Raw genomic sequence first — 25817 nt, 5'->3', positions numbered from 1 at the left:
CGGGCGCCCGAGCCTGGTTCCCGAGGCGCGGCAGCCGCGGCTGGGGGCGGGGAGGGGGGCGCAGGACCCCAGGCGGGGGTCCCGGAGCCGGAGGCACGTGTCCCGGGGCGCCGGCAGGGTTGCCCCGGCTGGGGGCGCTACCCAGGCCTGGGCTGGTCTGGGTGCTGGGGCGGCGGGGGCTGGGGCCGATGGGCGGGGCCAAAGGCCGCGGGGGGAGGCGAACCGGTTGCGGGGGGAGCGGAGGGTCGGAGTGCTAGAGGGGGCGCGGCCGAGCGGGGGCAACCGGGGGTGGGGACCGAATGGGGCTGAAGGGAGTGCGTGGGGGCGCTGCTGCCAGAGAAGTGCAGGGCCTGGGCCCCCGAGGGGTGCGAGGGGTCGGGGGCCCCACACTGGTGGCGTCAAAGAGGCATGAAGCGTTGGGGCCCTGGGTGGGAGGTTGACGAAGAGCCAGGCCTGGGCCGGGGGCGTCTAGAGGGCGTAGAGTGTTATGCGATCCGGAGAGGGGCGTCTGGGGACATCAGGGTGTTTACGGGTCGACTGAGTGGCTGCGGGGGTAGCTGGCCCGGGCTGGGGGCGGTGGTTGGGGGAGGGCGGAGGGCGAGTTATGCGGGCGCAGGGGATTGTGGGGGTAGGGGCTGGGAGGGTCTCAGAATATGGGGCCAAAGACCGGAAGGAGCAGGCAGGTGAGGGTTAGGGAGAGGATGCTGTGGGTTAGAATGATGGCTAGGCTCTACCAGCTCCGAGCTTGGGGCCTGGGGGAAGGGGACAGTTGATGGCCCAAGGAAGAGGCTGTAGAATGCCACGGGGGTCTTGATCACTCTTGTAAAGGAGGCTACTTTGAGAATGGTCTGGAGGCTTGAGAAGAGGAGAAAGGGCTCCCAGGGAAGAGTTTGGGCCAGGGTCTTTGGTGTTGGGGGAGTGGTATTAGGTTCAGGTTATGGAAAGAGAAGGCTTGGGATTTCTAGGTGGCTGCCCATAGGAGAAGGGGCAGCTGAAGGTAGGGAGCCCTGGTGAAGACTCAATTCCCTTTGGGCTCTAAAAATAGACTTCCTGAGACTTCAGTCGCCCTAAAAAAATCCCAGCACCCCCTTTGGGCATTTAATCAGATAAGCCCCAGGTTCAAATTCTGCCCCTGCAGTTGCCTTGCTCTGTGACCTTGGGTAAAATGACTTTGCCCCTCTGGGCCTCAATTTCCTTTTCTGCAAAATATGGGGGAGGGGAATGTTTCCTACTTCTCTGGGTATTTATAAAGACTAAAAGATAATTAGCTGTAATAATAGCTAACATTGTTTGGGACTGATTGATGTCCACGGCTTGGTGGTTCTTTCCCCACTAGTATAGATGAGGAAATTGAGGCCTGGAGCCCCTGAGTCACACAGCAAGTGTTGGGCAGCGTGGCGAATGGATGCAGAGGAGAATTTGAGGGGCTGGGTGGTGGGATTCTTACCCCATCCATTCCCCCCACCAGGGCCAATTCCCGTCCCCCCAGCAGCATGGCATCCTGTGCTGAGCCCTCTGCCGCGGGCCCTGAGCCCGCTGCCCCACCGCCTGCTGGGGTCCCACCACTTGAGGACTTCGAGGTGCTGGATGGGGTGGAAGACGCAGAGGGCGAGGAGGAGGAGGAGGAGGAGGAGGAGGAAGATCTGAGTGAGCTGCCACCACTTGAAGACGTGGGGCAGCCTCCACTGGAGGAGGCTGAGCAGCCTGGGGCCCTGGCCCGAGAATTCCTGGCCGCCATGGAGCCTGAGCCCGAGCCCGCCCCAGCCCCTGATGAGTGGCTGGACATCCTGGGTAAGGAGCAGGGGTGGCTTGGGTTGACCCACAGGGCTTGGACAGCTCAGGTTCAGAAGTGACCTTGGCCTAGGCCCTCTTCTCCCCTGAGCCTCATTTTTCCTTCTCTGCTATGAAGTAGGTTTGAAATAAAACACGTAACCACGGTGATTGCCAGCCACAGGCAATTGGTTGAGATACTTCATGTTTAAGAATCCCTTTCATTGTCACATGCACACACGCACACGCACCTGGTGTTATGTCCCTGTTTCCCAGAGCTGCTAACAGAGGCTCAGAGGGGCTGAGTCACCTGCCCGGAGCCACACAGCCAGCACACCAGGCGCTGGCAGCTCCCAACCCCCACTGCTGCTTTTTTTGGCATTTGTCTGGCAAGTGCCTGTCTCCTGAAAATGTGTCCATGGGTCAGATGGATCTGCGGAACGTCCCATTTTGTTCATGCTTCTGTCTGGCTCATAGCACGCATGAGCATTGTAGCTGCTCAGAGAAGTCCTGCAAGAAAGAAACTAGGGGAACCCACCCATATGCCCCACCTCATGCTAACAACTCTGGAAACTAGAAAACCTTTTGCTACTGGGACTGATACCTAGCGTATTCGATAATGTCGGTGTCCGCTAATAAATATGTTAGTAAAACATCATTTTTACACTGTTGACACTAATGTTAAAATAAGAGTGTTAAATAACACGGATACCGATAATACAGAATTGTCACTGATATTATCTTTATTGCCGATAAAAGCATTGTTACTTCTAAAAATAACACCAGGTAATATTTACTGAGCACTGGTTCTGTGCCAGGCCTATTTTATCATATTTTATCCTCACGACAACCCTGTGATGTAATTCCTACCATATCCCCATTTTACAAATGAGGAAACCGAGGCTCAGAGAAGTGGCGGTGCCTGCCCAAGGTCACACAGCCCCCCTGGCTATATTAGAATTTGGGAAGCTCTTTACTGATATTAAGAGCTGCCCTGCTGTCCTTCTGCACGCAAACCTGATTTTGTCCTTTTATATTTGAGCCAGCCACTTTCTGAGGTCAGTATTTGGGCTTCTGTACGAGGAAACTGAGACTTTCAGAGGGTACTTGATTTCCCCAGGGTCTACCGCGGTGAGAGGCAGTGCCTGGCTGTAACCCTTCCAGGACACCCACCATTAGTGCCCAGAAACTTCTAGACACAGGGATCCCTAGGGATCCCCTAGGTCATTGGTTCTGAGACTGGATGTAGGGCATGTACAAGTCAAGGAGCAGCACAGAAATTTGGAACATTCTAGAATATTGCAGAATATCAATCGATACTTTCTTGCCCTTAACTTTTAGTCTAAGGTACATTTCGAGTTGTGGTATATTCCAGACTGGTGGAATATTATGGAACGCAGATAAATGTCAGAATATGGGTGACTGTAGGTAGTATCAGTATGACAAGGCCCCACAGGTGTAAGCCCTCGATTGCCTGTGGTTGTCTTGGGATGTCAGTGGGTGTCTTTATTGTGGTTTGTAAGGGTGCTCGGCCTCATGCCTGCTTAGTAGCTGTTGGCTGTGACCATTTGGCCATTCCTGTGATTGCTTGGGGCATGGAGAAAAACATGAGCTCTGGGGCCATCACAGGCACTTTTGCATATAGGCCCTCTGGCTCTGTTTAACTTTTAAATTTAGCGATGTGGTGCTTTGGTAGGAACACACGCCTGGCGTCACAGGCACTCTGCTAACCAAGCAAACTGCTCACTGGGTGTCTCCAGGGGTCCCCCTGACTACCTCATTTCATGGTGAGGTAAATTGAGGCCCAAATGTCAAGGGCTGGATTGGAACCAGGGGAGGAAGATGGGGGTGGCTCCAGAGTCTCTTTACTGGATATCCCTGCCAGCCTGACAATGCTGGGCAGGACAACTTTTCTCAGCCCTTTGCCCTGGACGAGTCTTAATTTTCTTAAGATGATGGTCAGACAGGCCATTATCATCACCCCTCAAGTTAATCCTTTAATGCCCAGTGTCCAGCCAGGGACAGTTCCAGAGGCATGGAATCACCTGCCCAGTAAGTGGCAGAGCAGCTGTTTGAGGCTCAGCTGAGTGCTGGGGGAGGGGTGCTCAGGGAGCCGGCACCCATCTAAGCCGCCTAGTGACAGGTTGCTCGTCCCTGGTCCCCGGCAGGCAATGGGCTGTTAAGGAAGAAGACGCTGGTCCCAGGCCCACCCGGCTCAAGTCGCCCAGCTAAAGGCCAGGTAGTCACTGTGCAGCTGCAGACTTCGCTGGAGAACGGCACTCGGGTGCAGGAAGAGCCAGAGCTGGTGTTCACGCTGGGCGACTGCGATGTCATCCAGGTGGGAAGGGGCGAGGGGACTGGCAGCTGCCCTGGGGTTGAGCGGAGGAGGCCAGGCGGGATGGAGGGGAGGTGGTGGTGGCTGGCAGGGGCTGGGCTTGGGGGCCGGGAGATGGGGGGGCCAGAGCAAACGTGGCGTTGCTGCTCTGCACCTGAGCCTGCCTGACCCCTTGCCCTTACACACCCAGGCCCTGGATCTCAGCGTTCCGCTCATGGATGTGGGGGAGACAGCTATGGTCACTGCTGATTCCAAGTACTGCTATGGCCCCCAGGGCAGGTGAGAACCTGTCACCAGCAGGGTCCCCATGGGGGACCCCTTTGCCTGCCAATTTTATATAAAAGAAACAGACTTAGGGAAGGGAAGTTACTCTGCAAGTCAGGTAGCTCATGGGTGGTGTACTGAGGAGGGGGGTGACAGTGGGGCCAGCTCCAAGACTTGAACCCTTTCCCCCCTGCTCCCTAGCTAAACCAGCACGTCTGAGGTTCATTCATAGTGGCCGCTGGGTCTGAGTGCTGCTCTTGCTCCATCCCCCAGCAGGAGCCCATACATCCCCCCCCACGCGGCCCTGTGCCTGGAAGTGACCCTGAAGACTGCCGTGGATGGACCCGACCTGGAAATGCTCACGGGGCAGGAGCGTGTGGCTCTGGCCAACCGGAAGCGGGAGTGTGGCAATGCCCACTACCAGCGGGCCGACTTCGTGTTGGCTGCCAATTCCTACGACCTCGCCATCAAGGCCATCACCTCTAGCGCCAAAGGTGACTGCCAGGTCAAATCTTGCCATTCCCCTGCAGAGGCATCCACTAGTGTGCCAGAAACTTCCCTCTGCCACAGCGGGCCTCAGACTCCGAGTGTTCTAGAATATTCCAGAGTATGGATAGATGTTCAGCTATTCCTAATCTTTAGGTTAGGGTCCACTCCGGAGTTGCAGCGTATCCCTGATCAGTGGAATGTTACAGACGCAGGTGTATGTAGGAATGTGGGTGGCTGTAGACCGTGTCAATCCATGTGCCCTGTGTTAGGCCTTTGTGTTGCTTAGCCTCCATCTTACAGACTCCTTGATAGCGCCCTAAGGTTGGCGCTGGTCTTGGTGTATGTTAGAAATAGGGAAACTGAGACCAGAGGACTCATGGAACAGATGGCAGGGGCTGGGCTTGGGGGATCAGATGATGGAGGCCCCGCCACTGGGAACTCAGAGCCCCCTTTCCCAGTCTCCTGTGACGGGGATACTCCGAGGCCCTCCCCACCCAGGCTCCTCTGCCATGAGGTACAGAAGGAGTGGGCCTTGGCCTGAGTCACACAGCATACGGGGCGCATTTCCCCGAAGTGGAAGGCGGCCGTCGCTCCGCAGATGGGCAGTGGTGGGGGCCTGGCAGTGTGGTAACCACTGCCGTGGTTGAGCACCATCCTCCCACAGTGGACATGACATTCGAGGAGGAGGAGCAGCTCCTGCAGCTGAAGGTGAAATGTCTGAACAACCTGGCAGCCTCCCAGCTGAAGCTGGACCACTATCGTGCAGCGCTGCGCTCCTGCAGCCTCGTGCTTGAGCACCAGCCCGACAACATCAAGGCGCTCTTCCGCAAGGGCAAGGTGAGCTGTGGGCTGCAGATGGATGGACCGCCAGCCACGGGCAGATGGGCATAGGCCGCAGGTGGGCAGGCTAGTTCCCCCGCCCAGAACAGTGGTTCCAGACTCTGAATTTGAGACGGGCATAAGCATCAGCCAACCAAGCTCTCTGGGGTACAAGTGGGGAACCTGAGTCCTAGACAGGTGCTTTGGTATGGCCTGAATCCCAGTAATTCGTTGACTGAGGCCAGACTTGAATCCTAGGTCCTATTATCCCTGACACCGCGGGGTAGCCTATTGGTGACTGCTCCTTGCATGTAATCCTCCATGGTTCCCGTCTTTGTCGGAATAAAAGCCAAGTCCTCATTGCAGCCCTTGGGGCTCTGAGTCATCTGGTCCCCTGCCATCACCTTCTGCCTCTCCTCTTCATCCTGCTCAGCTTCCTCGCTGTTCCTGCCCAGGCCAGGTCTACTCCCACCCTAGTGACTTTGCACAGCCTATGCCTTCTGCCTGAGACATGCATACTCCAGATCCCCCCCGCCCCCCCCATGGGCCCCTCTCTGATCCCTTCAGGTCTTTGCTCTGATGTCATCTTCTCAGGAAGCTCTCCCGGCCACACACCCCTGCCCCCCTGCCCTGTCTTCATGTTTTCCATGTTGTCGTCAGCATTGACAGGTGTCATCATGGCTGTTACCTCCCTTGAGAGAAGCTGGAGATTTTGTCTGGCTCACTTGGTGTGAAATCTCTAGCCCTGCAAACAGGGCCAGGTACACAGGGGGTACCCAGTAAGTGCTGTGGAATGTAGGGATGAATTTGGCCTGTGAAGATTTGACCGTAATTGCTTTCGCCCCCATTTTTGTTGATCCTTGCCCTTGTGTATGTGTGTGTGTGTGTGTGTGTGTGTGTGTGTGTGTGTGTGTGTGTGTGTGTGTGTGTCTGTGTCTGTGCGTATGTGTGTGTTGACAGGGAGTTCAGCACCTTTTATCAGTGAATGGAGGAAATTGAGATACAAGCAAATGGTGGATCACCCAGCCTGTTGATGAGAGGCATGAACAGGGCCTTTCTCCACCCAGCATTTTTAAAGCACTTGTGTGTAAAGTTCTGTGTAGAAACTTGGGAAGAAAATGCTGCCCCTATTTTTCAAAGGTTTATAATCCTCTTGGGGGCAGTGGGATTGTCTGCTAATGTGGTCTCATGCATGTTTGTATCTGCTGGTTGTAGTGACAGAAACGTTCTCAAACTGATTCAAGCAAGAGGAGGAATTAATAGCTTGTGGAACTGCCAGGGTGTTTGGCTTCAGGGATGGCTGGATCCAGGCATTAGCAATGTTGTGAGGATGCTGTGCCTGTCTGCTATGGGTTTCCCTCTCAACGTGACCAAGATGCTGCTTCTTACCCCCTCAAAAGACCAAGGCTTCCATCCTCCCCACTTAGCATCTGGTCTCTGAGTGACACCAGCATTGTTCAGGCTGGATCTCATTGGCTGGCTCTGAATCATCCACTGTAGCCAAAGCTTTGGAAACATTCACCTGGCTTCTTGAACCAGCCAGGGTGGCGAGGGAGGAGGTGAGGCCACACCCAGGTCTCCTGCAGAGGCTGAGACTGACATGTAGGGGTGGGAGCAGATTGGGATGACACCGCCTAGTGGGGCGCTCACGTAGTCGGAGGGCTCGGGAGTGAAGGTGGCTGGAACCCTGGGGTGGTTGTTGGTGATAGATTTGGGACTAGTCAGGGTGGCCAGGAGCCTGGCAGGGCTGGGTCTTTTGAAGACGACCACGGTCCGTTGTGGTTCTGGAGTGATGCCATCCATTTCCTCCCACAGGTGCTGGCCCAGCAAGGGGAGTACAGTGAGGCCATCCCCATTCTGAGGGCAGCCCTGAAGCTGGAACCTTCCAACAAGGTGAGCAGACAGGAGATGCCCTTGGGACTTGTCCTGCCAGCCTATCTGGGAAGTCATCCTGGAGTCTTGTTGTTCTTGCTGTGGTTTTCCCTATGGTGTTCCAGCCTGGGGAGTGACAGGGGATCGGTGGCTGAAGAGCCACAGCCAGCTGGCTGAGACCGTCACGACTCCTGCATAGGTGGTCTGGGCTCAGCCCTCCCGCACGGGGATCCCAGAGGCCAAGGGTGCCACTAACCAGGGCCGTGTCAATGTCTTCAGCTTTTCTCCTGGAATCTTCCTCTCTCCTGGCCACCTTGTGCTCTGCCTCCTCCACTGGCTACCTAGGGGGATAGAGATGGGGCCCCTACTTTGCTGATGCCCAGAGAGGGGCAGGTGGGACTTCCATGTCCCAGTGGACCCAGTCCAAAGTGACCAGGGGCCACAGAAAGGCAGAGCATCAGAGATGATGGTCCAGTTAGATGGTCAGGTTGCATGTTCTTAGCCCAATTGACACCCACCTCTTGCAGACGATCCACGCAGAGCTCTCGAAACTGGTGAAGAAGCACGCAGCCCAGCGGAGCACAGAGACCGCCCTGTACCGGAAAATGCTGGGCAACCCCAGCCGGCTGCCTGCCAAGTGTCCTGGCAAGGGTGCCTGGGTGAGCTGGGGCTGGCAGGCACAGGGATGCTCCCAGAGGAGGGGTAGGGGCTAAGGGTGGGGCACACCACGCAGAAGGAGTTTCTTCATTTTGCAAGGATTGATGTCCTTGTCAACCGGGCTGGACCATGCTGGAGACACAGAGAAGCCCCAGCCCTGTGTGGCCAGGGCTGGAGCAGGAGATGGAACACAATTTCGAGGGCTCAGGGCAGGGAATGATAGCGCTTCCAGAGGGAAAGAGGAAGTGTTCCAGAACAGGGGAGATTCGATGCTTGAGTAGGAGTTTGCCAGAAGGCAGGAAAGGCATTGTCCAGCAATGGTTTGCTGGGAGGCCTCTTTCGGCCGTGTTGGTAGGTGAAGACCAGGGTATCTGTCTTGACCACCCTCCGGCCTTCTCTTCCCTCCCCTTTATCCACAGTCCATCCCATGGAAGTGGCTGTTTGGGGCGACTGCTGTTGCCCTGGGGGGCGTGGCTCTCTCTGTGGTCATCGCTGCCAGGAACTGACCACCCAGGTGGCCACCACCCCTTCGCACACCGTGGACCCCACCCCGCGCTCCCTGACTTCCCCAGGCTCCCTGTCAACTGCCCTGTCTGATCTAGCCCCCTCCTCTGGGGCAGGAGCAGTGAGGTTTGGGGGCCACGTAGCCCTAGTGAGCCAGGAGGGACTATGGCCCTATAGGAGGAAATTGAGGCAGGGCCCGGGCTCCATATCCAGCCCGGGGGGAAGGGGCCCTCATTCCTCCAGACCCAATTTCCACTCCCACCCCCACCCCCTTGGGTTTGGTCTCAGCAGAGGCCGGCTTCAGTTTCTCCTTCCCAACAGGCCTGGGGGCAGCCCTTTCCTGACCCAGTCCCTCTCCAAGCACCACCACCCACCCACCCCGCCTGCTGCCCTCTGTCCAGGTTCTCCCTCCTACCCATTCTGTGAAATAAAGCCTCCTACCCCGCACTCTGCTGGCTCCAGTACCTTCTTCTGCTGTCACTTGGGGCGGGGCCAGAGACAGCCTGTGTCACATCCAGGGTCATGCAGGACTAGAGTGGGGGGTGTCTCCTCTCAGACCACAGCAGACCTGCTTTACACAGGGGGAAATGGAGGCCTGGAGAAGTGGGGCAAGGTGTTCAGGGTACCCAGCTGGACTCCGCAGGAGTTCACACCCAGCTGTGCCGGTTACCCCACTGCTGTCCTCTCTGTTGCCCCATCTGAAGATGGGGATCCTGGCAGGATCTAACTGGGTGCTGTGCTGAGACTTCAGTGGCCACAGGGGTCTGGCTGTGCTGCACGCTGACAGCCCCGTGTCTGGGTAGCAGCGCGGCCAGTGCAGAGGCCCTGGAGCAGGGGTGAGCCTGATGTGTTCAGGGTTGAGCAGAGTGTGTGGTCAGCAGAACTGGACCCTGCAGGGCCTCAGGGACTATGGAGAGGGGTTGGGGTTGATTCCAGGAGCTCCTCTTGATTTTGTTTAGTTTTTCTCCCAATCTGAGGCTGTAGGATCATCTCCTTTAAATGCCGTGTACCATCACAGCCAGAACAGGTAGAGCCAGTGTTCAGGCCTCTGTCAGTGCAGCACCTGAGACCCTTCTCAAGGCTTCATCCTGCCTCCAGGAAAGGAGATCTCTGGGAATAGATCACCGTTAAGGATCTGTCCTGCACCTGTCCCCTTACAGCCCAGGAGGGAAAGCCATTGGCCACAGCCACTCAGCAGAAGGTAGCAATCAGGCCTTGACCTTGCCTGCACCAGGCCCTTGCTCTATAAGCCTGTGGACACAGATCTGTGGACACCGATCTGTTGGTGGCTTGAACCCTCCTTTCCGCCATTCAGCCCCCTTAGGCTTCTACTTTGTACTCAGACAGGAGGGGGGCTCTGTGAGTGGTGCTGGGGTAAGGGCTGTGGGTTGGCCAGGCTCGGGGGACTGGAGTCCCAGGTAGGACACCCCCCTTTCCTCAGACTTGCTGACCTCAGGCTGGGAAGCTGGCCTGAGGGGTGGCCAGTGGGATGGTGGGCTGGCTAGGGTGACTTCCTGGCCGAGGTTGTGAGAGTAACCACTGCCATCATTCCCAAGTGGCGATCACGTCTGTCATGGCACTCGTCCACCGGGTACCCACGGCGGCCTCATGCTGTGTCCATTTTTCGCACATTCTGGAGGCAAGTTCTTTGTCAGGTAGTATATTGTGAATATTTTCCCCATTCTGTGGCTCACTTTTCATTTTCTTAGAGCAGATATTTTTAATGAAGTCCAATTTATCAGCTTTTTCTACCTTTCTGTGTGCTTTTTGTCAATATTTGCTAAATCTAGTTTGTAGGGATTTTTTTAGGCTTTTTTTTTTTTCTGTTTAACGTCTATTTATTTATTTTGAGAGAGAGAGAGAGAATCCCAAGCAGGCTCTGTCCTGTCAGCACAGAGCCCAACGTGGGGCTTGATCCCACAAACTGTGAGATCATGACCTAAGCTGAAATTAAGAGTTGGATGTTTAACTGACTGAGCCACTCAGACGCTCCTAGGCTTTCTTTTAAATGGTTTATGGCTTCAACTTTTCTATGGAGACTACAGTTCACTTTCAGTGAACATTTGTATATAGTGTAAGGTTGGAGTTAAGGTTCATTTTTTCCCCTATAGCTATCCAGTTGTTCCAGAAACATCTGTGGGGAAGACCTTCTCTTCCCTAGTGAGTTACTGTGGCAGCTTTGTAAAAAAATCAGTTGACCACACACGTGAGTCTTCTAGCCCCTACTCCATGCTGAGGGTCTCTGTGTCCTCTTTGTGGGTCCCACACTGGGTCCCATGCTGTCTTGAAGACTAGTTTTTTAGTAACAGTGGAGTCCGGCTGAGTGTGTCTTCTCCCTTTGCTCCAAGGATTTTTTTGGTTGTGCCCATTACTAGCTGAGCAGATTGAGGCTCAGAAGAGAGTCAGCTTCTGTCCAGGGTCCCATCACCCAAGAAACAATAGGCGGGATTAGGCCCAGGTCAGCCTGCCTCCAGAGCCCATGCTCTGACCCCCAGCCAATTCTACACCTCTCTGCAAGTTATAGCCAGAAATGAGAGAGGCTTTGAATGCCATCGCCAGAAGTGTGAAGTTTAGAACGTTCGTTCCTTTGGTCATTTTAGCCTCAATTGTGTGAATGGGGTGGGTGGGGTAGGGTGTCCAGGATGAGGGGCATTGAAGTGTCCCTGAAGACGCAGGAGTCCTTTAGCAGGCATAAAGAGTGCTCCCAGGACTGGCATGGCATGTCAAAGGTGTGCCGGCTGGGCAGTACGTGATACATTCAGAGGACAGCTAGGATGGATATTCTTTCATATGAAAACAGGTATCAGTGCCTCCTGTGTACTTGGTCCTAGGCAATGACTCAGCCTTGCCTTGCCCTTGAAGGGTACAGCTCACAGTGGGCTGTGAATTGGAAGTGAGCATGATAGAATGAGCTCTGTGTGTGTGTGTGTGTGTGTGTGTGTGTGTGTGTGTGTGTGTGTGTATGGGGGGCGGGGGGAGAGGGAGGCACTCACATCTCCTGAGCACTTTGATGAAGCATCCTTTGCATGCCTCCATCTCATGTCATCCCTAAAGGACGAGCTCCTGGGGCGTGGGTGAGGGCTGGCTGGAGTCACCCAGCGTGGTACCATTAGGTCCCTGAATGCCTGTCCTCTGTTTTTCCTCCTGGTGGAACTCACCTCCACTCCTTTCCATGCAGATAGGGCTGGTTCCCCACCAGCCTTCAGGGATGGATCTGCAACCCAGGCCTGACCAATCAGAGCGTTCTAGCACCCTGGCCACAGTGATTGGCTCCACACTGTGACCCACCACGAGCCAATCAAAGCCTTCCCTGAAACTTCTGGACCCAGAGGAAGTAGATACTCTTCTACTCTAGAGGATGCTGAGTTGGGGCTGATGGCCTGGTACTGCTGTGGTTATCTTTGTCTCTGTGAAGAGGGTCCTGAGAGTGAAGGCCATCCAGAGAGCAGAGCTGAGAGAGAGACTGAGTCACGGTGATCCTATTCAGCTCCTGGAGCTAGCTGTGCCCCGCCCCAGGTCTATCATTTCTTCACTCTTTTGAGCCAATAATTGTTTTTGCCTGAGTCAGCCTGGATTTTCTGTTGCATGTGGGCATTTAGAGGAGGGAAGTCTTCTGGGCTGTTATCAGTTTTGTTCTATGGCCTGGTGTGTCCTCCTCAGGGAGCCTCCCTGACTGGGCAGAGGACAGAAAGGAGTAATCATAAATGCTTGTGGACAGATGGATGGGTGAAAGGAAGAAAATTACCATGGAGGGGATCGGCTGTGGAGCCGTCAGAGTCCCCTAAGCATGAAAGTGTTTTAACTGACTTTGAACATTTTCCAGAAGGTATAGCCAGCACACAGGCCACCTTTGAGGAAGAGTCTGCATGGTCATCACTATAAACTCTTTCCAGGTAATGCTAGGCCGTACCTTCTTCATTGCTCACGGTGAGGATAATACAGCTGATCCATGAAGCAAAATGGTGGTTTGGGGACACTTGGAGACCCACCTGATACAGATCAGTAAAGAAGTAAGTCAGCAGACCTAGGCTGTCCAAGCCCTGCACGTTCCCAAGAAAGGACTGGCCCTCGGTCTGCTCCTGGCAGGTCACATCTACGTCTAAGTTCTTGGGATGTCCTGACCGATAAAAGTGTCTGTTTATTTAAGACCTTGGGCCACACCAGAGAGTCTATGCTAATAATATACTTTAGGGTGGGGCTTTTAGCCAAATGGTATCAACTTGACCTATGGAGGGGCTGGAGACTGAGGTCAAGCACATGGGTGGTCAGCCTTCCTCCCCAGTAGAAACTCTGGATAATGAGGCTCGGGTGAGCTTCCCTGGTTGGCAGTACTGTGTGTGTGTGTGTTGTCGCAAAGGTTGTGACAGGTCTGCACCTGGACGCTTGTGCCTGGTTTCTCCAGGGCTCTGCCTCACGCATTCTTCTCCTTTGAGGACTTTAGACTGTCCTTTCACTGTGATCAACCATAGCCATGAACAGAACAGCTTTTCTGAGTTCTGTGGATCCTTCTAGTCAATCATCAAACCTGAGCGTAGTCTTGGGGATCCCCAACAACAGATGTCTTTACTCCCTGTCCCAAGAAGGACTGTTAGCCTCCCCGATGCACAGATGAGGCCTGAGGGCCTACAAGCTAGACTTGCTGGCTCTGAGATGCCCAGCTGAGGGGGCAGTGAAGCAGGCATTGGACCCTGAGGCTGCATGCTGGCTGCCCCACCACGTAGAGGGGCTCTCTCCAAAGTGAGTGCCCTAATGAGTCCTTGCATTCTGTCTGCTGCAAAGTAGTATGTTTCAGAATCCCTGAGGCTCATTTGCTGACTGAACAACTGAGTTTGTAGGAGGCTGTGGGACAGGTGTGCAGAGATGTGGCTCCTAGGGCTAGGGGCTGCAGAAATTTTAAGGTGTTCCCGAGATTTCTTATTCTATATCATCCCAGGACTAGAAATGGGACAGATCTCATTCCTGTGATTAAGTTATTGGGCCAACTGGCTTTAAGACATGGGGATAACCTGAGTGGGCCTGACTCACTGGTTGCAGATGAGGAAATCAGAGGGATTTGAACCATGAGAGGGGTTCAGCATTCAACACTCAGAATTCTCCCTCTCAATAGAGGGAGGCTTTCTCTTACTGAGATGGAGGAGGCCATGTGGCTAGCACCTGAGAGTGGCCCCCAGCTGACAGAAAGGAAATGGGGACTATAGTCCTACAACCACCAGGAAATGAGTTCTGCCAACAGGCTCAAGAAGCTTGGATATGGATCCTTCTCCAGTTGAGCCTCGGGATGAGGATGTAGTCCAGCCAACACCTCCATTGCAGCTTCATGAGACCTTGAGCAGAGGACCAGTTGAAACATATCACTCCCGGGCACTGTGAGATAATTTCTGACTCCCAGGCACTGTGAGATAATAAATGTTTATTGTTTTAAGCCACTAAGTTTGAAGTATTTTGTTATATAGCACTATATAACTAATACATATATTAGTAATAGCTATTAGCAATAGCTAATAGTGGGTGTTCATCCCAGTGTGGTTTAAAATTTTTTTTTTGAACGTTTATTTTATTTTTGAGACAGAGGGAGACAGAGCATGAACGGGGGAGGGTCAGAGAGAGAGGGAGACACAGAATCTGAAACAGGCTCCAGGCTCCGAGCGGTCAGCACAGAGTCCGACGCGGGGCTCGAACTCACGGACCACGAGATCATGACCTGAGCAGAAATCGGCCGCTTAACCAACTGAGCCCCCCAGGCGCCCCCCAGTGTGGTTTAAAAACACATAAACTGCAAACAACATAAAGATGTGACAGAAAGGGATTATATATATAAACTGTTGTAAACTCATTGATAATGATTTCCAGGGGTGCCTGGGTGGCTCAGTCGGTTAAGCGTATGACTTTTGGCTCAGGCCTTAATCTCGCGGTTCATGAGTTCAAGACCCTGCATCGGGCTCTGTGCTGACAGCTCAGAGCCTGGAGCCTGCTTCAGGTTCTGTGTCTCCCTCTCTCTCTCTGCCCCCCCCCTCCCTTTTTCTCTCTCTCAAAACTAAACATTAAAAAAAATAATAATAATTACTTCCATGATGATGCTATTTGCCATTGGTCCAGGGCCCAGCTTTTGTGTAAATGCCATTATTATCCCTGTTTTATGATGTGAGCACACTGAGAAGGATAAGACATGTCCAAAGCCATACAGGGGATGAGGAGCAGACTAGAGTCACTGTTCCCATCATAGAGCTAGACCTTCTGCAATGAGCTGGCCAGGTGGAGTGCACACCCAGGGGCCATCCCATTGGACCAACCAGCTTCAAATTCCTTGGGTAAAGTAGTTTTGCTTTTTTTTAATAAAAATTTTTTAATGTTTATTTATTTTTGAAAGAGAAAGATCGAGTGTGAGTGGGGAAGGGGCAGAGAGAGAGGGAGACACGGAATCTGAAGCAGGCTCCAGGCTCTGAGCTGTCAGCCCAGAGCCTGATGCTGGGCTCAAACTCGTGAACTGTGAGATCATGACCTGAGCCAAAGTCAGACGCTTAGCCAACTGAGCCTCCCAGGCACCCCTGGGTGACGTAGTTCTTAGAGACTTTGGAGGGCGTGCCAATGGCTGATGGTTCCTCCATTATCGTTCCTGGGGTTCCATTGGGAGCCACTGGAGCATTAAGGGTAAAGTGGAGAAATGCTTGGTACTAAGCAGCAGAGCCCATGGTTCTGTGCTCTTAATTCTCTTGACTTCTCCAAGTCTTGGTTTCCTCATCTGGCGGATGAGTCCAAACCACTGCATTCACTCCCAAAGGCAGTCGTGGATGCCAAGCACAGAACCTGGTGTATTTTAAGCACTCAATATTCCTACTGTTGTCTATTTCTCAGATAAATCCACAGAGGCTCAGAAAGGGGTCATGCGTTTCCCACTGTCACACAGGGAGCTGGTCAGCCTTCAAAGCTGGCTCCTCCACCTGTCTCTACCCTCCCCATCCTCTACTCTGACCAACCACTCCTCACCTGCCTTATTCCTGCCCTTCCGTGATCCCTCTAGGCAGTGAGCCCTGCCTACTCCAATATTTACCTGGCCCAGCTCCTGGATAAACAGCTGGGCACAGACAGCGGGCAGAGGGGTCAGTGTGTGTGAGCAAGTGCTGGCATCTTCCCTGTAGGATGGACTGACCCCAGGTGAAGGGTAGAGGATTCCAGAGTTTTAACCCTTAAGCCTTAGGCAGGCTGCGGTTGGAATCTCTGTGGCAGCATGTGAAAACTTTCTGAGCCTTATTCTCATCTACAAAACTGGCTGGTAGTTGTGTTGTGAGAATTAAATGAGATCATTTATTCATTCAACACTCATTTCCTGAGCAGCTACTCCATGCTAGGCCCTGGGCTGAGGGTGTTCAATGAAGAAATATAGAGAAAGGGACCCAGGTTTTAGAGGCAGGGTGAAGGGTAATCAAGAGGGCTCTGGGTCAGAAAGATCTTAAGTTCAAGTTCTAGCCAGCCCACTCATTGGCAGGGCCAATACCCTTGAGTGCTTGCCTGAGGCCTCTGAGCCTTAGTTTCTCCATTTGTAAATGGAGATGTTAATGGCAGTTACGGGAAAAGGTTTCAAGGAGTCTAGCATGGCCTTGGGGTCAGCAGTTCATGGTCAGATGATAGTGCCAACTTGGCAGCGGTGGGCAGATCTAAGGAGATCACCTGAGTAGAGATAGACAGAAGGCCCATGAACTTCACCTTCCTCTCTCACCTTAAAATCTTCATCCTATGACTACTGTCTGTAATTAGATTGAAGGGAAAAAGAAAACAAATCGAGAACTTTCCATAGGTTAGGATACCCAGAGCCCAGGAGAAGCTTGCCTGGACAAGCCAGACCTGGTCTCCAGCCTCAGTTTCCCCACCTGTAAAATGAGAGATTGATAAAATTGCAGTTCCTGTGAAAAAACAGTCTGGCAGGTCCTTGAAAGGTTAAACAATTACCATAGAACCTAATAATTTCACTCTTAGGTATAGACTCAAGAGAGGGGAAAATATTTGCCCACACAAAAGCTTGTACATTGAGTGTTCACAGCAGCACTGTTTATAATAGTCAAATGGTGGAAACAACCTAAATGTCCATCAGTGGATGAATGAGTAAACAAAATGTGGCCCATCCACACAATGGAATATTAGTCATAAAAGTGAATGAATTATTGATACATGCTACAATGGGACCAGCCTTGAATATATTAACCTTGAAAACGAAACAGCCAGTTATTTTACCAATGAAATGGGCTTATTCAGGAATAGCAGAGGAATTGCAACTCAGGACATGCAAGCTAGGGGTATCAGCAAAACCAAACAAAAGAGATGAAACATTACCTCCTAGAGAAAAGAGAGGAAGTTGGGAGGGGCTGCCTTGAATGAAAGTCCATTGGAGGAAAGTCGAGGTAGTGAGTTTCTCATTGGGTGAGTTGTGGCAGTGTCTTATTGGCTGGGCTATTGCTGGGTGAGGAGAAAATCATCCTTTGTCCTGCTGGGGTATAGTAAAGTAGACTTATTCCTGTTGGGGTCTGCAATTAACAATGAGTCAGTAGGGCACAGAGCTCCTTCTGACCTCCTGACTCTATTTTAAATGAGGTTGCCTTCATTCACTTTCACAAAAACATCATGCTGAGTCTTTCACTGAGTGCCAGTCACAGAAGGTCACATATGGTATGATTCCATTGATATGAAATGTTCAGAATAAGTAAAACCATAGACACAGAAAGTAGGTTACTGGTTGCAGGGGCTGGGAAGGGGAGATGGGGAGTGACTAGTGGGTAGGGGTTTCCTTTCTTTTTTTCTTTTATAAAGATTTTATTTTGGGGGGTACCTGGGTGGCTCAGTTGGTTAAGCATCTGACTCAATTCTGGCTCAGGTCATGATCTCATGGTTTGTGGGTTCCAGCCCTGTGTCCTGCTTCGCGCTGGATGTGGAACCTGCTTAGGATTCCCTCTCTCCCCCTCTTTCTGCCCCTCCTCCCCTCAAAAAATTAATTGAAATATTTTATTTATTTTTAAATGTTTTTTTATTTTTTATTTTTTATTTTTGAGAGAGAGATCACGAGCGGGGAAGGTGCAGAGAGAGAGGGGAACAGAGGACCTGAAGCAGTTTCCGTGATGAGCCGCACACTTCATGGGCTGAGCCAGCCAGGTGCCTGGTGTACCGGTTTTCTTTAGAGATGATGAAAATTTCCCCAGATGAGATAATTGTGGCTGCACAGCATTGTGAATGTATTAAACGCCACACTTTAAATAGCACACTTTAAATGGGTTAATCTTATGATATATAAAATGTTTTTTTATGTTAACTTTTTTTTTTTAAACATTTATTCATTTTTGAGAGTGAGACAGACAAAGCATGAGTCGGGGAGGGGCAGAGAAAGAGGGAGACACAGAATCAGAAGCAGGCTCCAGGCTCCGAGCTCTGAGCTGTTAGCCCAGGGCCCCACGCGGGGCTCGAACTCACGGACTGCGAGATCATGACCTGAGCTGAAGTTGGACGCTCAACCGACTGAGCCACCCAGGCGCCCCTATGTTAACCTTTTTTAATGTTTATTTTTGAGAGAGAGAGAGAGAGCGTGAGCAGGAGAGGGGCAGAGAGAGAAGCAGACTCCAGGCTCTGAGCTGTCAGCACAGAGACCGGTGCGGAGCTGGAACTTACGAACCTTGAGATCATGACGTGAGCCAAAGTCCAAGGCTTAACCTACTGAGCCATCCAGGTGCCCCCATAAAGTGTTTTCTTAAAATGGGAAAGCTGCATAACCACCATATTTCAGGAACCTTGGGGATGTAGAATTTTATTCTAATAAAAGTCTACTCTTATCATGAGCAAAATTTCCTGCTTCCCCATCACCCCCAATTCCCTAACAGCCCGGGCCAGGGAATCCCATCTACTTACCTTAAGGGAAGCCCCACTAGCCCAACCCAGCGTCCAACGCGCGCTCGGTTTGCATAGTCACGCCCATTCACCGGGCCAATAGCCAGCCCCGCCCCCCACGTGTTTTGCACCGGCCCCGCCCCCTTCACGCACAGGCTACCGCTCTCAACAGAAACCAAAGGCGGTAGGTTTGGTGCGACTTCATAAATAATGCATCACGTCAGCGGCCAGTGAGGCGTGGCTTCGGCCAGCCTGGCTGAGTCAGGGTCATGAATAATGTATATTGAGGCGGGGCCTGGAGGGGTGCGCGTGTCGGGGCGGAGTCCGGGCACGGAAGTGACCCTCTCCGGGGGCTTGAGAGGTGGGGCCATCCACACTTCATGAATATACAGCACCTGGGGCGGTGACTGTGAGCTTCGCCAGGCCCACAGGGGGCGCGACCAGCTGCGTTCATGAATAATGCAGCAGTCGGCCGGCCGTGCAGAGGCTACTGTGGGCCTCGCTAGATCCAGAGGGGGTGTGGCCAGCCGCGTCTCATGAATAATGCAGCGCGTCAGCGGGCGGCGGGGCGTGGCGTGGCCGGCGCTCCGGCGCTGGAACCGGGAAGGGGGGGCGGGGGAGCGATGGTCGCAAGATGGCGGCGCTGAAGGAGGATCGGAGCTACGGGCTGTCCTGCGGGCGGGTGAGCGACGGCAGCAAGGTGTCTGTGTTCCACGTGAAGCTTACCGACAGTGCCCTGAGGGCCTTCGAGAGCTACCGCTCCAGCCAGGTGAGCGGCGTGGAGCCCGGCGCGGCCGTCGGAGAAGTCGAAGCGCAGGCCGGCCTCACGCGCCCCTCGCGGAGGCGTCCTGGCCTGGGGGCGCGGGGTCCGGCGTCCCGGGTGCTGTTCTCGGGTCCCTGGGCCGACAGGTCGCGGGGTGGGCACCTGTCCAGCTTGGGGCGCGGGGAACTGCGTTCCTTTACGGCGCTGGGAGGTGACACTGGCGGGCGGCCCGAGGCGGCCGAGGGACCCGGAGCTCGCGCGTCTGGTCCGGGGGTGGGGGTGGGCGACTAAGTCGGCACCCGGAGGCTCCAGAGCCTTTCCCGGCTCACCCAGCACCTGGGCAGGAACTGAGCTGTTCACCTGGCCGGAGGACAGGGTGGAGGGGAAGCTTGGGGCTTCTCCGTCTGGGTGCCAGGCAGGGTGAATCAGTGGGGCACCGCTGTCGGGGCACCTGTGGAGATCCTGTTCCGTTTGTGTGGGGAAGCTGTGTTTTCATTGGGAGGGCCGGCTTTGACACCAATGGAGCCCTTGGAATTGGGCTCATTGTTGGTTCTTGGGAAGGGGCGTTTGGGCAGAAACTGACAGCTTGTTTCCAACTCCCCTACTCCTCGCAGGTGACCCTGCCTTACTGGACATTTTTAGAGAGTGGGAATGTTTTGGGGGGAAGAAGGTGTGTATGTGGGGGGTCGCTGGCATGGTGCCTTTCCCAGGCTGGGAGCCCTTTGTGGGCACCTAGCTGCTGACTCTCAAACTTCTCAGGGACTGATTTGGGCCCATCTGGGGAAGTTAGAGGCGTTTCACTTCTGCCACCTGGCTCAGTGTGCGTGGGTTGGGGGGAGGCTGCAGTGCACCTTCTTTCAGGCCCGATTTGGGGGCACATCTGGGACCCTGATCAGAAACTTGCTTCTTCCCATTTCTGTTTGCGTCATGGCGCCCTCCGTCTGTGTTGGGACAGAAGTTGCAGGTGCCCGGAGTGGTCAGGACCTGAGGAGAAGAAGTGGCTTGGGAGCCCTTTTCCTTGTTGCCTGGAAAGTGGGGACTTTGCAGTCATAAAGTGGCTGGGGAGGGGTCTGGTGTCCGGCTCATGGAGGCCCTGCTCCATGTGTGCATGTGTGTGTGTGTGTGTGTGTGTTTGTGTATACTGGGAATGGGGGGGCCGAGGGCGGGTGAGGAGAGAGACTAACTAGGAAGGAATGTGGCTTTCTTCCTGCCCCAGACTTGTTCAGCACCATTAGCTAAGCCGGGAATTTCTTCCCCTGTTAACGTTCCCACCACTTTCCTGGTGCCCACCCTTCCCGTGCTTCTTCCCACTTTTTTTTTTTTTTTGGGGGGGGGCAGTTTCCTTCCTGTCCTGGTGTCACAGTTTCCCATTCACAGAAGAGGTCTCTTTTTTTTAGAAGAGCGAGTTCTCCCCTTGTCAAAAGGATTCCTCAAGATGAGGCTAAGGTGCCCTTGCAGGTGAGGAGGAGGTGGTGGGGACACTGTGTCCAGCTTAAGTCTCCTTTCCTTGTGGCATTCTAGTCTGGAGTCTTTTCCCTAGGCAGTTCTGACTTGTCCTGCGGGAAGGCGGGCTTTCCTAGAAACAGCTGGGGGAGAGAGCTCATGAGTCATGTAAATAAGGTGAACTTGGTACCTGGTCACTTAAGAGCCCCGCCTTCCCTGCCATGCTGCCCTTGCTTGATCTGGTTGTCCGGAAGGTCTGCCTATGTGTCCACCTCATGCTGTCATACTGCTATTTTTAATTTAGGGTGTTGGTTACATCCCCTAACTAAGCTGGATCTTCCTCATGTGAGGGTGAAGGTAACTACAGACTCCAGCTTATCCCCCTCGAAGCACAGCTGTGTATGACAGTGTTGATCAGCCAGGAGGGGCTCCCTCAAAGAACTTCTCCAAGCCAGTAGGGGCATCTAGGCCAGCTGGGCTAAACTTTGAGGGTGACCCAAATTTGAGTTTTTCTCGGAAGCCGACTGATAATTTAAGTTACTTGGCAATTTCATATTTAATATTACTTGTTGGGCATTGTAGAGGATTGAGCAAAAATCAGGGCGGCTTGGGTGCTTTTGGGTGGTGGGCATGGGGACAGTGACTTGAAGAACTGGTCTGTGCGACCAGAGAAGTGTAGGGGTTACCAACAAAACCTCTTATGTGCAGTTGTCAATAGTGTCTGGAGTTTTCTATTCTGTAGCACTGTGGTTATTATATGGTTTGTCAATAGCAACTTGTGGAGAGGGTTTTTATTTTTACTTTTAATTGCAAAGAGACTTTTACGGACTCAGATGTGGCAGGGGACCGGAGAGGAAGTTACTGCGAAATTTTCTCTGTGGCCAAAGAGAGCCTGTAATCCTAGCTGTTGGAGGAGCCTGGGTAGAAGTCCCCCATGGTTTCTCTCTCCAGAGGGGTGTGGAGTGTGAGCTGCCTTTGTGTAGACCTAGTGGCCAGTCTGGAATGTAGCAGAAGGTAATATACACAGCTGCCACCGTCTAGACTTAGGCTTCGTGAAGCTTCTTCTTGAATATAAAAACTCGAGTGAGTCCCGAGGCAGCTACGCCTGTAGATCTCCCATTTCACTGTGGGCTACTTCTGGGAGAGAAGAGGGCGGAGGTATAGATCCATCCTTGCAAGACAGCATCATGCACCTGCTTAGAGAAGTGTTCCCTGGCCACTCTGAGGAAGTGACCCTCCTTGGGGCACCTGCCTCAACCACCTGGGTATTTCTGTTGCTGGGTGACCTTCTCTCCTGGTTTATAAGCTCCTTGGTGGAGAGGAGCATATTGTCGTTAAGGAAAAATTGAGGACCCAGGGAGGGGCTCAAGATGCCTGAAGATTGTAGTCTGAGTTTGAATCTTGGTTCTACCTGCTTGAGGCCCTGGGCTAGTGAGTGACCCCTCCCAGTCAAGATTCCTCCCCTTTGGGGCTATGAGGATTCCGGTGCCTGATCCTCTCCCAGCTCTGGATCCTTCTTGTCCTCAGGACTGTGCATATTCCAGTATCTGACCCTTCCCAGCTCTGACTCTTTCTTCTTGCAGGGTTGCAAGGTCCTACTGCCCGACCCTTTTTTGAGCTCTGGATTCTTCTTCTCTTAGCTGGGAGGTTCCTAGTGTCTGGCCATGTCTGAGCTCTAGATCTTTCTCCTCAAGACTGTGAGGGTCCCAGTACCCAACCCCTCCCAGTTCCAGATCCTTCTGTCAGGGCTGTGTGGGTCCCAGTGCCCTGCCCTCTCTCAGCTCTGGCTCCTTCTTCTCTTAAGGCTGTGAGGATTCTGTTGACATGTGTGTGGCCATCAGTGCCGCCCTAACACCCCCAACCTCCCTCCTCCCTGTTCTCAGCACTTGGCACTTGTACCCAGAGCTGGTTCCCACCTGGAGGTTTGAATAGACTTTGTGGGAGGCAGGGAGCCTGGGTTCCTGCATCCACCCAAATCTGATCGAGCAGCTGGTTTGCACAGGGCTACTGCTCAGGTGCTGTATGTTCAGAAGTGACCGAGATGGGCCTCTAGTGTCATGAGCTGACATTCTGGAGGCAGGAGGCATATAATAGTGAACAAGACAGCACAGAAATGGGCACAAAGAACTTGACAGCTGCCAGCAGCAGGAAGGAAATAAAATGGGATGATGTGATGCTGTGGGGTGGTGTAAAAGGGTGCTGATTGACAGAGGTGCTTCGAGGAGATGCCAGGGCTGAGGTCTCTGGGTGAGGGATCCTGTGTAGGGAGGGGTGGGGGTTCCAGGCATGCTGCCTTCAAGCCTTGAGACACAAGAGACTGGGGAGGGTGTTGGGGCATGGAGGACAGCTGCCAAGGCTCTGTCCTGGGGAAGGGTGTGTGGGGAGAGGACATGCAGGAGGCCTGCCGCAAATACTCCATGACTGTTCTAGAGCTGTGCTGGGGGCTGCTCGCCTGCTGCTAAGGGGGCGGCTGTGTGGATGTCAGCTCGGGCACTGGTGGCAGGAGGAGCCTTAATTTAGCCTCTGTTCCCCTCCCACAGCCAGGCCCCAGGAAGTAAGCTTGTCTCCCCTTTCTGGGGGTGCCCACCTAGCCCTAAGCAGGACAGCTTCTTGCCAGCTCTGTCTGCTTTTCAGACCAGCCGTCTTCAGAAATAGCTGGTGCTGCCCCTCTTGGCTATGGGCCAGGCCCCTCTAAGTCCTTTTTGTCCAGGCTCCTGTCATCTTCTTGACAACCTTGGCTGGAAGGCTAGCCGATTGTTCCCACTATGCCTTTGAGGGCAGTTGGCACCCAGAGGGTCATCGGCCACCTGCCCAAGATCACTCGGATTGTCCTCTGGCCCAGGCTGCCTCTTGAGTTGGGAGGGAGTTTGAGCCACTGGGATGCAACTATGAAAGGGGATCCCACCACGGCCTCCAGTTCTAGTTAAATGCCAGCGCTCTGGACTCCTGCAAGCACGGGTGACATGAATGGCCATGCAAATTCCTGAGGCTGTCACTGTGACTGTACTGTGCCCCCTGCCCTGAGAAAGCCTAAAGATGGTGATAACCAACACCTGTGGCTCACCGGCCACACGCCAGCGCTGGCCCAAGCTGCACACATTACTTTATCTCACCCCCATCTGTCAGGCCTGTGGCGGGGAGTGGTTCCCACTTGTCAGGTGAGGAAATGGGAAGAGACTCTGGGAGGTCAAGTCACCGGAAGGAATTTCCCAACTGGGATGGGGCTGAGAACCAGCTTGGGATGGCTCCAAGCTCTGCCCCCTCTGAAGGGAGGTGGCCTGGCAGGCCGGGCCAGGTGGATCGGCCGGCCTGTTGGTGTCCAGAGCACCGCTTCCTGTCTCCTGCCCTCTGGCTGTAGGGGTTCAGTTTACTTGTGTATTTCAAAGTACGCTCTTGATAGTTGTGGGTGGGGTGAATCCTTCCTAGAAGGCTCTTGTCTCATAGGCACTGTGACAGGATGTGTGGATGACCCAGGGTGTGGGGGCAAGGGATAGAAGTTTCTGCGGGTGGCCAGTGAGATTGTGGGGAGGGGCCGGGCCCCGCCTCGGCCACTGTGACCCTTGACTAGGCTTCTGGCTTGCACGCTGTTCCTGCCACCACCACCACGGTGACTGTGGTGATTGTGTGTAAACAGCAGGCTGCTTGGCAGAAACCCACCCTCTGTTGACTCATCGCAAGGCCAGAGTTCATCACCCTTGAAGTAGTTTTGACATCATAGCCAGATTGTGACATCTCTGGAGTGTCTTTGACAATAACACTGCTTCCCCTGTTCCGAGTAACTGGTTCTGGAGCAGACACTGGTTTCAGGAAGTCTCCTTCTCATGTGGCAGCAGCCCTGCCTGATGCAGCCTGGCCAGGCCCAGGCTGCCAATCCATGCCCGTGGGGTTTGGCCTCCTTTGAGTCCTTCATTTTTAGGGCCTTGCTCCCCTTCCCCTGTCTTTATGAGTTTCTCTTGGGTCTGTGACGAGCACAACTTGGAGTTGTCTGAGATCTTACCTCCGGTGATATGTGGCCGCTCCACAGTCAACCAAGTGCCCAAAGGGATGCTTTTGAGAACAGTCCCCCCAAGTGACCTCTGACCTGTAGGTGCAGTGAGTGACAGACAACTATAGTACGTAGTTGTTTTGTCACTTTACTTTTTAACAAAAAAGCTGGTGTCCAAATTAACCATCCAGCGAGAGACCTCCTGTCCCCACACCGAGTGGCTGCATTGGAGTCTGATGCTAATTATATTCTCTGGTCTAGGTCCCTCCCTGGCCATTGTGATGCAGCTCTTTCTTGGCTGAGTCACCAGGTTAGGGCATGTTGGTGACTCCCTGCAGCCCTTCTGGAGGGGAGGGGGCCTCTCATGTTTGTCAAGTTCATGGGGTCATGGAACTCCTATTTAAAAGTAACACGTGCTGAGGGATGTCTGGATGGCTCAGTTGGTTGAGCGGCCGACTTCGACGCATGTCATGATCTCGAGGTTTGTGAGTTCAAGCCCCATACTGAGCTCGCTGCTGTCAGTGCAGAGCCCGCTTTGGATCCTCTGACCCCTTCTCTCTCTCGGCCTCCCTTTCTCCCCTGCTCACACATGTGCCCTCTCTTTGTCTCTCTTTCAAAAATAAATACAACATAAAAAAAAAAGTAACACAAGTTGAAAAGTTCACTATAAAAGGAGCATAGCTCAGCATAGAAAGCTTGCAAAATAGCTGAACGGAGCGACTTCCTGTTCCCATGGGCCAAGGCCATCTCTGTTGTTGACACCTTGGTGCCTTCCTCTGTCTTGTGTCTGGGCACCTCATCATCATAGTGATGTCCTCTTAAGATATTAGATCTTGTTTCTTCCCGACACTATATTAGCTGTGTTATTCAACGTGGCTGTAGGCTTTACTTTTTAGTGACTGCGTCTCCCTTGCTGTGTGCCCCCTAACGGATCAGTATTCCTCGGGTACCGTGTTTGGGGCACCACACCGACCCTGGGGATTCCTGTGTGCTGGGAGCCCTGTCTGCTGTCCCCTGCTGAGGGCTGTGCAGAAGCGCTGAAGTGCAGTGAG

At 53.4% G+C, this 25817-nt stretch overlaps 2 protein-coding genes and 1 long non-coding RNA gene across 4 annotated transcripts in view; 2 read left to right on the top strand and 1 right to left on the bottom strand.

Moving 5' to 3' along the window:
* Positions 1-9157, top strand: FKBP8 (FKBP prolyl isomerase 8). 2 transcript variants are annotated; one of them, XM_042978631.1, is made up of 9 exons: positions 1-93; positions 1469-1791; positions 3939-4108; positions 4296-4384; positions 4643-4863; positions 5523-5695; positions 7493-7570; positions 8077-8208; positions 8626-9157. In XM_042978631.1, the coding sequence occupies exons 2-9, from the start codon at positions 1494-1496 to the stop codon at positions 8710-8712; spliced, it is 1248 nt and encodes a 415-aa protein (XP_042834565.1). In that variant the 5' UTR covers positions 1-93; positions 1469-1493; the 3' UTR covers positions 8713-9157. The 2 variants fall into 2 exon arrangements, with proteins under 2 accessions (XP_042834565.1, XP_007088417.2); XM_007088355.3 differs by lacking the exon at positions 1-93 and having other exon boundaries at positions 4646-4863.
* Positions 9158-13780: 4623 nt separating this feature from the next.
* Positions 13781-18694, bottom strand: LOC122236630. Its single transcript, XR_006214735.1, has 2 exons — positions 18596-18694; positions 13781-14102 (listed from the first exon to the last, which is right to left on the bottom strand). It is a non-coding gene; the product is annotated as an uncharacterized LOC122236630 (long non-coding RNA).
* A 452-nt stretch (positions 18695-19146) lies between these two features.
* The window catches only part of ELL (elongation factor for RNA polymerase II), a 75104-nt gene continuing 68433 nt past the window's right edge, over positions 19147-25817 (top strand). Inside the window, exon 1 of the mRNA XM_042978595.1 lies at positions 19147-19343. Within this exon, the coding sequence (XP_042834529.1) occupies positions 19209-19343 (135 nt within the window). The 5' untranslated portion in view covers positions 19147-19208. The remainder of the gene's footprint in view (positions 19344-25817) is intronic.

The sequence above is a fragment of the Panthera tigris genome, chromosome A2 (genome assembly GCF_018350195.1).
Source record: "Panthera tigris isolate Pti1 chromosome A2, P.tigris_Pti1_mat1.1, whole genome shotgun sequence".
NCBI classification, from domain to species: Eukaryota; Metazoa; Chordata; class Mammalia; order Carnivora; family Felidae; genus Panthera; species Panthera tigris.
Note: the sequence above shows the minus strand (reverse complement) of the source record. Positions and strands in the feature narration are given on the sequence as shown.

Coding starts and splice junctions, on each gene's coding strand:
- FKBP8 (XM_042978631.1), top strand. CDS start 1,494: ATGGCATCCTGTGCTGAGCCCTCTGCCGCGGGCCCTGAGCCCGCTGCC. Junction 1,792..3,938: donor TGAGTGGCTGGACATCCTGG/GTAAGGAGCAGG, acceptor GGTCCCCGGCAG/GCAATGGGCTGTTAAGGAAG. Junction 4,864..5,522: donor CATCACCTCTAGCGCCAAAG/GTGACTGCCAGG, acceptor ATCCTCCCACAG/TGGACATGACATTCGAGGAG.